This window comes from Hippoglossus stenolepis, chromosome 4, assembly GCF_022539355.2.
Source record: "Hippoglossus stenolepis isolate QCI-W04-F060 chromosome 4, HSTE1.2, whole genome shotgun sequence".
NCBI lineage: Eukaryota > Metazoa > Chordata > Actinopteri > Pleuronectiformes > Pleuronectidae > Hippoglossus > Hippoglossus stenolepis.
This window is the reverse complement of record NC_061486.1, coordinates 170,611-183,926: the sequence shown is the minus strand read 5'-3', so window position 1 is coordinate 183,926 and position 13,316 is coordinate 170,611. Positions and strand designations below refer to the sequence as shown.

Below are 13,316 nucleotides of genomic sequence, written 5' to 3'. Positions count from 1 at the left end.
CTAGTTTTATGTTGGTTTCAGTGTATTTTATCGAGCTGTGATGTTAATTCTTATCATTTGTATCATGTGTGTGTGTGTGTGTGTGTGTGTGTGTGTGTGTGTGTGTGTGTGTGTGTGTGGTTGAGAAAAAAGCTCAACAAAGGATTACGAAATGTAAAAAAGTCATCATGTCAATCAAACTCAAAAGATGAAGTTAAACACATGTTGACATGAGTAAAACTATGTAACACAACACAATGTTTAGGAAGAAATACACAATCACTGAAAACACTCAGTCATACACTTTATTTACTCACATGCTGCCTGACACACACTTATCTGACTGATACAAAACAAGAACATTGACGAATGACAAGTTTGTGTCATATATAATTTATATATATATATAAATAATATATCATCATAATAATGAACCCTAATTAATAATAATTGACATTATTTATCTTTAAGTCTTATTTTATCCAAAGTGCTTCTGTGCTTTTCAAAATAAAACTAATTTTCAAGCTCAAAGATTTCAACCCATTTCAAAGATTTTATAACTTGATATCATGAAGTGTTGAATGTCGTCCTCATTCAGGATCCACCAGGGGGCGTCTTAAACTGAGACTGGACTGACCTGTAAACACACACACACACACACACACACACACACACACACACACACACACACACACACACACACACACACACACACACACACACACACACACAAAGTTTATATTATTTTATATTAATGTTTGGGGTTGAACCTCAGTTTCTCACTTACTGACCTTGTTGCCGTGGAGACCTCGTCCCAGCAGCAGGCCCAGCACTGAGTTCAGGACGTTTGCTGCACAGAGGAGAGTCTGCAGCCCGCTTGCACCCCCCATCACACTGAACAGAACTACATTCCACTGAACCACAGCACGAGGCTGCAGACACACTCCTGACCACAGGGTGGCATTGTACAGGTAACTTGATTGACTGAAGGACGAGAGACAGCAAGAGTCAAAACATGTGGACATTTTCATTCGTGTGTGTGTGTGTGTTAGTGAGAGTGTCTCACCAGTCATGAAGGGGCCGCAGTGGGACCCCCCATACGGGGCCAGTGGTGGTGTTGTAGAGACAGAGGGGCCCCTGAGTGAGGCCAGTAACACTGACCAGACAACAGCCACCAGCTGCCACCAGACAACCCGTGGAGTTCAGCACCTGACACAACATCTGTAAAAAAAAGACAAAACCTTTTTCCAAAAAATAATCCAATTATCCACCTTTTTGATCTGAGACCACACCCCCTCAGCTCACCTGACGCCTGAATGCACAGCAGCCTCTGGTGCCGCTGCTGCGAATAGACGCTCGAGCTCCAAGAAGAACCTGGAACCAGTTTCAGCCATGTTTAACGTTCACTGTTTAATTTGACGATACAACTCAAACAACGCAAACGTACCAGAAAGCCTGACGCCCAGAGACCTGTGGCCCATGTGGCCTCCCTGGTCACATGACCCTCCAACAGGAAGTTGGTCTTCAGCTCAGGAAGCAGCAGCAGGATGTTGGACAACATGCAGATGATTGCCATGGGAACCAGAGACATGCCCACACACTGTAGACACCTCGACACACACATCTGTTGGGTTCACATGACGACACGATGAAACAGGGCCAGGGCTCCTCCCCCACATCTTTGATCTTTATACAATCAATTGATGACCTGAAAGTTGTCACTCAAACCGTCCAATCAGCTGATGAGGAGGTTTGTAATATAGGTCAAATAAAGCTGGAGTTCTTCAAGGATCTGTGTGAGTTTCTCATGGTTCTTTAGTGGAGTTCCTCTGGGTTCTGATGTTGGTCCTATATTTTTGAATTTTCATGTACAAACAACTAAGTGAACATGTTACAATGTTCAACTGTGTTACAGTGTGTGCATCTGGTGAGAGAAAGTTATTTATTTAAAATTGCTCAGAGTTTGTTAAGACGTTTCATACGATCTCTGGAGAGTCCAGAGTTTCTCCACATGTTGACTTTCACACATTAAGCAGCAGGAGATTCTGTTCACAACAACAATATAGCCTCCATACTTTTATTTTCGTATTACTCAAGGTCAATAAATGTTTCATTAACTACAAAGTATTTGTTTTTAGGTTATCTTCTCTGTTTATAGCCTAAGTTAAGAATATTGTTAAAAGTTCTTTACAGTTTGTATAAATCTTTCTGAGCTGATTTCACTGGTCTCTTCATCTATTTAAACCATCAACTTATCTTTTAGACTCTGTCCCAACTGGACATTTTAAGGAAGTTTTTCCTCTCATCAACAGTTCCATATTAAATCAGATTAATATTTGAACCCTAACCCCCATTCTCCAGCCCTGTGACCAGGATATCATCAGAAGAGCTAAAGCTTGTGTGCAGTGTGTTGCGCCACATCAGTGAGGGCAGCAGAGCTACTGCTGTAGACATAGACAAAAAGACTCAGCCTCCTGGATGCTGTCCTCATGCTAAGGGAGCCTGGGCTGATGTGGAGGCCTCCACAATAAGAAATTACTGAAGGGAAAGAGGTTTGGTGATTTCACCAGAGGAACCGACAGCTGTTGATCCACCTGCTGAGATTAGCACCAAGGAGTTTGAGCATCGAACTGATGACAGCGTCCCTGTGTTAGAGCCATAGACTGTATGTAAAGAGGTTAGAGCCTGTTACAGGTGAGGACATGGTTCCAGGGGTGAGAGAGCGATTTGGTGTGGATACCAATGCTGTCAGCAGCAAGGAGAGAGGAGGAGGAGGAAGAAGAAGAGGAGAACCCTGTGCCATCAATCTGTACTTTAAAGACTGGTCTGCTGGTTTCAACAACTTTGACCTTTCTCTGTAACAGGATCTTATGATCTGTGGGGTCAGATGCTGCACTAAGATCCAACAGGACCAGTAAGAGACAAGTCCATTATCTGAGGACATGAAAAGGTCGTTAGTAACTGTTAACAGCTGTTTCTGTGATGACTCTAAATCCTGACTGAAGGTTTTCCAACAGATCGTTTCTGTCTCAGTCATCACACAGCTGGTTAGCAACAGCTTCTTCTAGGGTTTTGGAAATGAAGGTTTGATTTGGGTCTAATCAGCTACAACATCTGGATCAACAGTGGGCTTTTGAAGCAGAGGTTTAATTACAGTTACCTTAAAAGCTTGTGGTACGCAGCCGGTTAACAAAGACATAAATCTGATTCAATATGAAACTTTCAATTAGGGTGAAAACTTCCTTAAACAGTCCAGTTGGGACAGAGTCTAAATGACAAGTTGTTGGTTTAGATGATGAAACTAGTGACGTCAGTTCAGAAGATCAACTGAAGAAAAGAGGTTCAAATATAAATCTGGTGCTACAGGTGGTTCTATGGTTTCTGGACCGTATATCTGTGCTGTTTATGGAGGTTGTGGATTGTTTCCTTGATGGTTATAATTTTATTGGTGAAGAAGTTCATGAAATCATTGCTTCTCAGAGTTAGAGGAATAGATGGATCAGTAGAGGTGTGACTCTCTGTCAGCTACAGAGCTGAAGAAGAACCTTATCTTCTTCTATTAATAAAGAATAATAGGAGCTTCTGGCCTTCTTGTTATTTATCAGACTATCTCTCCAGGCCAGGTGAAAATCATATTGACGGGTGGAACGCCACTTCCTCTCTAGCTTCCGTGATGTCTGTTTTAAAACACGTGTTTGAGAATTAAAACATGGAGCTAATCTCCTGATTTACTTTATTCTTTTTTAGCAGGCCACAGCGTCAAGGGTTGTTTTTAATGAGGCTGCTGTTCTATTAACAAAGTTATCAACTAGTGAGTGGGTTTATTCACATGTTGGGTGAAACCAATTGAGTCTATTGTTGAGTTAAAAGCTGAACTAAGGCTGTTGTTGGCAACATCTACATGAATGTTGAAATCACCTGTTATAATGATTGTATCTGTCCTAAGAACGAGCTCAGATAGAAACTCAGAGAATTCAGAGAAGAATTCAGAGTAAGGGGCAGGAGGACGATCTACGATAACTAGATGAACTGGTTTATGTGATTTCAGGCTGGGAAGTATGAGGCTGATTATAAGATTTTCAAACGAGTTATAACTACCTGTCGGTCAAGAGTTGATAAGTCTGATTTAACAATAGATCATTAATAAGTAGGGATTTTGGATTGAGGGAGCTGATATTTCATAAACCGCATTTTATACTTCCGTTTTTTGGTACTCATATATTGGTTGTGTTAACTTGTATTAGGTTTGAATGTGTTACTCCTCTCCTGTTTACTTTAGATTTAATGAATTTAGGTGGTCCGGGGGCAGACACAGTTCCTATAGGATAGTATGAGGGATACTATGAGGGTGACTGCTCTAATAGAAGCACAGAGAAACGTGTAAGACTGCAACTCTGCTTCCTGGTCTCAACTCTGGATTGTCAAGGTGAGTACTGTCTAATAAACTTTGTCATATTTCTAGAAATAAGAGCTGCTCCATCCAAAGTAGGATGAATGCAATCTCTCCTAATCAGACCAGGTTTCCCCAAAAAACTTTGTTAATCATCTATTCTACAGTATGAAGCCCACGTTGTTTTGTGGACAGCAGCTCGACAGCCAGCGGTGAAAGGATGACGTGCGGCTGTGATACCCACAGGGAAACATTTGACTGCATTGTTGTCCTTTAGAGAATTCCAACAGCTCTTATTATGGTGGATCCTGGAATACTTTTGGGTTATTTCACTCAGTTAAGGTTCTGCAGCAAAATGGACAATTCAAACGCAGCTTGTCTTTCTATGGCCACATTCATTTATTTTACTACGTCACTAATGTTGTACTTGTTACCTCCCTCATATTCTGCAGGTATCTCTGACTCCAGATGACAATTATTTTTAATATTGTTATTTATGATCTTCATCATATCATATGAATGTTGCTATCATTCATAACATTTTACATATAATCATCACTTATTGTCTTTATTCCTGGACTCTCTCCTCTATTGTAATCCTCTATATAATGAATTTGAAAGTAACTTTAGACATTTAATAAAAAATGTAATAAAAAAACGTATAGTGATAGAATGAAGATAAGATTAAAAAACTATTTTTTATTATTAGGTTAACATTTTCAGTTAGACACTGAAATGTCTGTTTACAAAATAAACAAACAACTTTTATGCGTCAATGACAGAAAAATTACAAATGATAGTTTAACAATTTCAGCAATTCCTAAAAAAAAGTCTGATAAAAAACATTGAAATAAGACTCACAGTGCCGAGCCGCTGATCCACTTCAGTCTGAGGAACAAACTTTTAGAACGTTCACACAGAAACAAAGACACGCCCACAGCTGTGTGGAAACAGGAAACATCCTGATGCCAATAAACCTGAAGCACCCCTCTGTCCTTGGGGTCCAGATGTTCACTCACACATCTGGTCACTAAAGACCAATAACAATCATTATGGATTAATTAAACAATGTGATCAGATGGCGACAGTTAATCAATACAAGGTATGATCAGAGCAAACCAGTGAAAGAGGTCAGAGGTCACTTCATCTTTTTCTCTATTTTCAGTTCTCGTCTTATTTTAGATCAGTTTGAGTCACAGAGCAGCGAAGACTCATGGGAGTCTTGTCCCCCCGCCACTGTTTCCTGAATTTCAGAAAAAGGGACATGATTCAGTCTGAGTCAGGGGTTCAAACACACGACACGTCTGATCCACGAGGACGTGATGAGCTTCACACGTCGATCACATGACCACAGAGGAACCACACAATCCTGAACATGATGAAACTTCCTCTGAAAACATCTGTTTACACTTTATTTTATTTCATCGGAACTGTTTAACTCTTTACGATTGTTTAATCAAGTCTCATCGGTCGTAACTATAAACATTTAATCGTCAAGTTTTCAGACTGAAGATAAAAGTCGAGCTGAGTCATGTGTCGTTGACGTGTGACATCATTAGACATCCAATCAGGAAGACACAAATCTTCTGGATGAACACATTTTAAACATGTGACAAAATCACGTGACTGAATAATTTTTGTTTTTCTTTATTATAAGCAATGAAAATATGAAAACGTCAGGGAGAGAGAGAGAGAGAGAGAGAGAGAGAGAGAGAGAGAGAGAGAGAGAGAGAGAGAGAGAGAGAGAGAGAGAGAGAGAGAGAGAGAGAGAGAGAGAGAGAGAGAGAGAGAGAGAGAGAGAGAGAGAGAGAGAGAGAGAGAGAGAGAGAGAGAGAGAGAGAGAGCTTCAGCTGCTCATGGAGAACATGTCAGTCAGGGTGGTCTGTTTCTGTCCCCTGCTGGAGGAGGACGAGGAGGAGGAGGAGGACGAGGACGAGGACGAGGACGAGGACGAGATGGAGGAGATCTTCGTCATCTTCCTTGACGATCTGTTAGGCGTGGTGACACCAACCTTTCCTCCTTTGTCGCGGAGCGGGTAAGCATCAGCAGAACCTTTGCGTCTGTCTGTGGTTCTCAGTTTCTCCTCGTGGTCGAGTTCCTTCTGGAGGAGCTGAGCGAATCGTCGATCGCCCTCCTCCTGTTGCCGCTGTGGACTCAGCAGCTCCGACTCCAGCCCCCCCACCAGAGATGAGGAGGAGGGGCAGCCTCGTTTGGAGGTCGTCGCCTCCTCGTCTGTTATCTCCAGGTCAGAGTTTGTCCTCTTAGTTGATGCAGGTCGTCTGTTTTTCAGCAGCTGATCGTCAAGTCGCTGCTGCTGAGAGACGACCACGTTCTCCTGAAACAACACAAACACTCACTGACGCCAGTTCAGTCCATCTCATTGACCTTTGTTTCTATCGTCATTAGAAAAGATTAAAATTTTAACTGTAATTTCAAACTTGAATCGTCATGTTTCAGTACGACATGATTAACGACATGTCACCTACAGGTGACTAACCTGTCGTACCAACAACCTGTCGTACCAACCTTGTTGTCGATGCTGTTGGAGGCAGAGCTGCAGTCTGAGGTTGTTTTTGATGAAAGAGGACTGAAGAACCTGAAACAACAAAAGCAAATGTTTTTTTTTATGTCTTTTCACTCCTCTGACCTACAGGTGGCACTAAAGCGAGAAGAAACCCTGCACTGCAGCAACAGAGAAGAAGAAACAGTAACACATCACAGACTAGTTCTTTTCAAAGGTCTTATTTAATATTTTGTATGTTTTAAAATGTTTCTTTCAAGACGTTATCATGTGCACAACAAGTTCTCACAGGCTCCCTTCTAGCCATGCTCAAAAATATTTAGAAAGAAAATAGTTCTTTTCTGCACAAAAGCAGAAATAATAATTAAAAAACTTAAGTAATAAAATAAAATATACACCTAAAATATAAATTATAAACTAAAATAAAATATATTAATGAGTAGAATGAATGAATGAGAATTTAAGTAATACTGTCACTAGGCAATTGCCTGCTCCATCGCCCCATCCCCCGAGGTCCACAACCTGGGCGTTATTCTTGACTCCACCTTCTCCTTCACATCCCACATCAAATTCGCCTTCTTTTACCTCAAAAATATCTCCAGACTCCGGCCTTCACTCCCTGACTCTGTTGCAGAAACCCTCACTCATGCTTTCATCACCTCCCGTTGGATTACTGTAATGGAGTTCTGTTCGGTGTACCTGACAACATCCTGAAACGACTTCAATATGTGCAGCACATCACGCCGACCCTCATTCACCTCCACTGGCTCCCGATAAAGGCCTGCATCAACTACAAATCCCTCCACGCTCTAGTTCCACCATATTTAACCGACCTCCTCCAACCCTACACTGCACTCAGAAGGCTACGGTCCTCAAACTCAGGTTTGCTCTCCATCCCCAAAACCAAATTGAAAACCTTTGGAGACAGAGCCTTCTGTGTCGCAGCCCCCACCCTCTGGAACTCTCTCCCTGCTGAACTACGCAACACTGAATCTCTCAACATTTTCAAAAAACTCCTCAAGCACCACCTCTTCACTAAAGCCTTTGGCCTCTGTTAATGCTCCACCCTCCTGTTCTGTAATTGATTTATTCTGTACTTGTATTATCCTTTTTTCTTTTCTCTACTGTTTTGTCCTCACAAACATGTAAAGCGTCCTTGAGTCCCGTGAAAAGCGCTATATAAATATAAGCCATTATTATTATTACTGTTAGTGGTTGTGCAAATATTACAAGGCTCAATCTTACCACCGTTTAGAGGAGTTTAACAATCTTCACGATGGTATTGAACTGTGGTCAATGAACAGCATTCTCACATGTGTCCCTGTGGTCCAGGTGGGAAAGGGCAATATCAATCAATCAATCAAATTTTATTTGTATAGCCCATATTCACAAATCACAATTTGTCTCATAGGGCTTTAACATGGTGTGACATCCTCTGCCCTTAACCCTCAACAAGAGTAAGGAAAAACTACCTAAAAACCCTTTTAACAGGGAAAAAAGAACGTAGAAACCTCAGAGAGAGCCACATGTGAGGGATCCCTCTCCCAGGAATATGAAGGGAGATGACATCTGCAGTTGACCTGTTTGGCCCGTAGGTGAACTGAAGTGGGTCCAGTGATTCAGGGATGGAGGAGGTGATGAAGCACCGTTCAAAGCACTTCATGATGGTGGAGGTGGGTGCTACTGGGTGGTAGTCGTTCAGACAGAAGGTTTTGGGTTTCTTGGGAACAGGGACAATTATGGTCTCCTTGAAGCATGCAGGGACTACAGACTGGAGCAGTGAACATGTGTCTGTGAATGTCTGTGAACACATCTTCCCTGGATATTACAGGTGGGGTCCGGTCCTCCTGGGCCTCCACAGCCGGGGAGTTGCTCTCAAAGCGATGCAGACACCACATCAGCACTGCTGGTCTTTCTTTTGTAGTCTGAGATGGTTTTTAGTCCAGCCCACATGTTCCTCGTGTTGGAACCCTGGTAGTGAGACTCCACTTTGTCCCTGTACTGTCTCTTGGCACTGCTAATAGCACCCCTAACCCGATCTGAAATCTGTCAAACTGAAATCCAACGACTCACCTGTCGATGGATCCGACTTCCTTCTGTCTGTTAGTGGGAGGAGTCACGTCAGCAGGTGGGATGTTACCCTGAGTGACCGGCGAAGAGTTCTGAGGAAGATGACGATTTAACAATCAGAGCTGTGACTTTAGAATCTCTCAGCCAATCACTGAGTGACTTAGCTGATGATGTCACTGTGTTTGAAACCTGTATCTTTATTAGTAGCACAGGAACATGACAACACAGACCAGCTGGTTATTGAGGAGTCTGGCGAGTTGCTCGTCTCCTTCTCGTCTCCTGCTCTCCTCCTGAAGCTCCGCCTCCTCCTCCGCCAACAGCCTCTGGATCAAGTCATCGCTCGCCCTTCTCTCCTCCTCCTCCATCACTCGCTTTTCCTCCGTCAGCTGAAAATACACCCACTTTTGATAATTTATTCTACACCCACACCAAATCATTTATACCCGAACTCTTTGATCAATGTATCTAAGCCCTAACCCTAACCCTTCTTAGTCAATGAATTACTTTAAATCTAGTGGTTGAGTAATTTAATGAATTTATCAGAGAGAGAGGGAGGGAGAGACAGAGAGAGACAAAGATAAGTAATTCAAATTAATGGATATTCTGACTTTCACCATCCAGGTGAACAGTCCCATGTCCATGTGTGATGAGTTCACTCTTTGCATGTTAATATATTTGGCCAATCAGATGGAGCCCTGCTGCCCTAGATGATAAATGAACTGTTTTTTCCTTCATTTAATCATTGTCAGAACAAGAGAATCAGAGAATAGAGAGACAACAGAGAACTGGGAGGCAGCTCCTTCAAATCTTGCTCTGCCTCCTCCGACTTAATTCTACTGTGGAAACTTCACGTGATCCAATTGTCCAGAGTCAAATTCATCACTATGAGCGGTTGATTATATAAAAGAATTGTGACGCTAATTTATTAACCTAGGGGGAAAGTAACACACACCCCCCCTCTCAGCTGACATTGACACAAATGTCAGAAATCAATAATCAATCATAAACTACAAATAAAAACTTTTTTTTATTTCAGACATTTTAATTTGACAATTGATCAGTGAAGACTGAAGTGAATCTTACCTTCATGATCTGATCCTCGTATTCCTGTCGGACTTCACCAGGACGACTGACTGAGGGAGCACACACCAACACTACACACAGACACACACACACAGTTCAGAGTTATGGTTTATTGTGGGAGGAGTTATTGTTTTATTATGGGATGTGTGGGTACCTCCTGGGTCGTCCTCGTCCTCCTGGCCCTTGAGGCGGCGTTCACACTGCAGAGGGAAGCTGCTCTGGATCTGATGCCATAGCTGCTGATCTACCAACGTGTTGTTCCTGCTGTTCAGACGAGCCCACGACGAAACTCTCTTCCTGCACATTGGACAACACAGTGTCGACTTATCCACCGTCTCCAGGAAACACACCTGAGAGAGGGGAGACGAAACTGGATGAAAAATTTGTATCATGATTATAGTGAACAATATTTTCAGTTTTATCACGTTTGTTAAAATGGCTGTAAATGTTCAAAAGTTACTGATTCACAAACTTAAGTAATTTCTAAGTTTTATATTGACATAATATATATCAATAAAAATGATGATGGTATTTTAATTATTTATCGACGATCGACAACTTGTTACAGATGTTACAAAATGTCCCAGTCGGGACAAAATATCAGTGTTTGTTAAACACACACGTGTCAACAGTGGATGTTAGGATCTGCTGCTGTTACAGCTTCACCTGCTGCTGCTTGTTCCATGTTTTTACAACACAACAAATACTGCCTCTTGGAAATCATCAAGGTAAGTAAATAAATAATAAAATGAATAGTGATCTCATTATTTTGACGCTCTTCACATCAATGCACTAAGGCTTGTGTGGTGAAAAATGAATTATAGCCTAAAATATCCGGTTGGCCCCACTGGACCCCCTTAGAAGCGCCACTGCATTAAGGTGCAGAGTAATGCACCTGGTCAACACGTGACTCTGCTCCTCTGATGTTTTCTAATCAACACCCTTAGATCTTTATAGAAACCTGCTGAATTCATATTTATGTTCCTGGATCAACGGGGCGTCGCATCTTCTGCAACAAACAAGTTAAAACACTGCGTCATAATCTGCGAGAAGAACCGAAAGTGTGTGTGTGTGTGTTACCTTGCAGAAGGTGTGTGTACAAGGCAGTGTCACAGGTTCGATGATGATCTCCAAACAGACGGGACAACGACAGTCATCCAGAGACAGTGGACGTCCCACCCCTCCTCCTTCCTCCTCTTTTGAGACTGGAGACATCCCCCTCCAGTTAATGATGTCCAGCACACACAGGTAACACACCTGTGTTAAGACAGAACAGGTGGAGATCAGCTGACTGAGCAGATTTTTTAAAAATAAAATAAAAACCTTTCAATTTCAGAAGTGAGGCCATTTATACGTGAATCAAGTATTTGTGACGCCTCCTGGTGGAAAAACACTGTGGTTATGTACCCTATTAAGAGAAGAACCACAGACACTTCCTGGTATTACCCACAAACACCTGCGGCAGGATCTGTGGTTACCAAGGTAACTTCACGTCTATCATACGCCATGTATAGAATAAATTACAATGCCTTTATTGTCATTGCACAGCTATACAATGACAATGTTGTGTGTCTCCCTGAGAGTTTCACACAACATATATAAAACAACAAGCAAAAGTATCGTCAAACAGATTCAGTGGCCCACCGCGGTTTCAGAATTATGACAGTCGCACATTATGAATCCGGTATCCCTGTTCCGTGCTGTATTATCCTGCCGCATGTCCTCCCTCCTCACTACACCACTGAACTGCTCTCATTTTACACAATAAACACCAACACTAATCATAAGTTATTAGGATCTGAACAATACTAAAGTTTACTTTGTGTTCGTTTGATTTGCTCTAGAGTTTACACTATATGGACCAAAGTATTGGGACACACCTCTTAAACATCAAATTCAGGTGCTTCATTCAGTCCCATTGGTTGGACCCTGAGTTCCAGTGAAGTTAAATCTTAATGCTTCAGCTGACCAAGACATTTTGGACAATTCTGATCTTCAGACTTTGTGGAACAGTTTGTGGAAGTGTTCCAGGACTCTGCTCGGGTCCATTAAGGCTCGGCTGGGTGAGTTTGGAGTTGACGAGCTGGACTGGCCCCACAGAGCCCTGAGCTCAACCCCGTCACTGAACTAGAAGGGAGAGTCTGAGCCCTCTGGTCCAGGGTCAGTGTCTCACAAATATCTTCTGGAGGAAGGAGCAGAAATTCACACAGACACAATCCAGAGTGTTGAAGAAGAGTGAAGCTGCTGCAAAGAGGGGACCAGCTCCTTATTAATGCCGATGGATTTAGAATAAGTCATAAAAGCTCCTGTAGGTGTCCCAGTACTTTTGTCCATATAGTGTATACGACACGTATTTAAACACACTGGAAAAAAGGAGTCCAACATTATGTGCACATGCAGTTTATCTGCTACACAACACGAGACGTGACCCACACAGTCAGGATCAGGGTTAAAGTGACAGTTTGTGTGACTGTCCATTCAGCTGATGACAGAAATAGGGATTGATCATGAAGACCTGTCACGAGCTCATCAGGAACTTTTCTAGAAGTCAGGACAATCCCGAGTTTTCCTGAAGGCAGCATCAGTTGCTGCTGACGCGGCTGTTGGTCACAAACGACGATTTAAATAAAGTTTAATTATGTTTCAATAAAGTTTAACTAGGTTTATATAACTGGACTGAAAGGTCAAAGGTGAAACCCCCGCGCAATGCTACTAAACTTAGCGTCAGCTGATGCTAACGTTAGCTTCAGGCTAACACCGCTAACCATAACAACAAGAACTTCAGACTCACCGCGGAACCGAAGCAGCTCCTCGGTTCAGCTCAGCGTCGAAACCCGGGCTTCAGTCCCGGGCCTGACGGTCACTCACCGGAGCAGAACCGTGTTTACCGGACGAGAACCGAATCAGAACCGTGTTTACCGGACGAGAACCGGAGCAGAACCGTGTTTACCGGAACTCTTCCTGCTAACACTGAGAACCCGCGTGAATCGCCTGTTTGTGCGCATGCGTCACACAGTCTCGGCGCTGCCTTCAGGAGCGTCGTAAATCCCAGACATGATCAATATTGATGATTGGAAAACAAAATGATATTTTTATATGAAGTTCACAACTTTTCTTCTGCAGTTTCTTCAGTGTATTAAGATATTATTTGATTTGAATCAGTTTTATTTCCTGCACCAAAGTCTTTCATTTGACTGGAAAGTATTTGTACAAATCCAAGCTTTAAATTAAATGATCATGTTTGATGATCTTTCTAAAATCCTGAGATTTTGT

General features: G+C 42.3%; 3 protein-coding genes across 4 annotated transcripts in view; 1 reads left to right on the top strand and 2 right to left on the bottom strand.

The window, feature by feature from the left end:
- LOC118106630 (collagen alpha-1(I) chain) overlaps positions 1–13,316 on the top strand; it is a 688,934-nt gene that overhangs the window by 512,785 nt on the left and 162,833 nt on the right.
- Positions 277–6,066, bottom strand: LOC118105765 (transmembrane 4 L6 family member 5). Its single transcript, XM_035153574.2, has 6 exons — positions 5,231–6,066; positions 1,427–1,603; positions 1,285–1,353; positions 1,046–1,200; positions 771–963; positions 277–616 (listed from the first exon to the last, which is right to left on the bottom strand). Exons 2-6 carry the CDS (start codon positions 1,601–1,603, stop codon positions 596–598), a joined length of 615 nt encoding a protein of 204 aa, XP_035009465.1. The 5' UTR covers positions 5,231–6,066; the 3' UTR covers positions 277–595.
- rnf168 (ring finger protein 168) lies at positions 6,094–13,049 on the bottom strand. 2 transcript variants are annotated; one of them, XM_047339548.1, is made up of 8 exons: positions 12,835–13,049; positions 11,124–11,300; positions 10,198–10,393; positions 10,044–10,114; positions 9,191–9,346; positions 8,964–9,052; positions 6,896–6,965; positions 6,094–6,701 (listed from the first exon to the last, which is right to left on the bottom strand). In XM_047339548.1, exons 2-8 carry the CDS (start codon positions 11,256–11,258, stop codon positions 6,216–6,218), a joined length of 1,203 nt encoding a protein of 400 aa, XP_047195504.1. In that variant the 5' UTR covers positions 11,259–11,300; positions 12,835–13,049; the 3' UTR covers positions 6,094–6,215. The 2 variants fall into 2 exon arrangements, with proteins under 2 accessions (XP_047195504.1, XP_035011157.2); XM_035155266.2 differs by having other exon boundaries at positions 6,094–6,704; positions 12,835–13,048.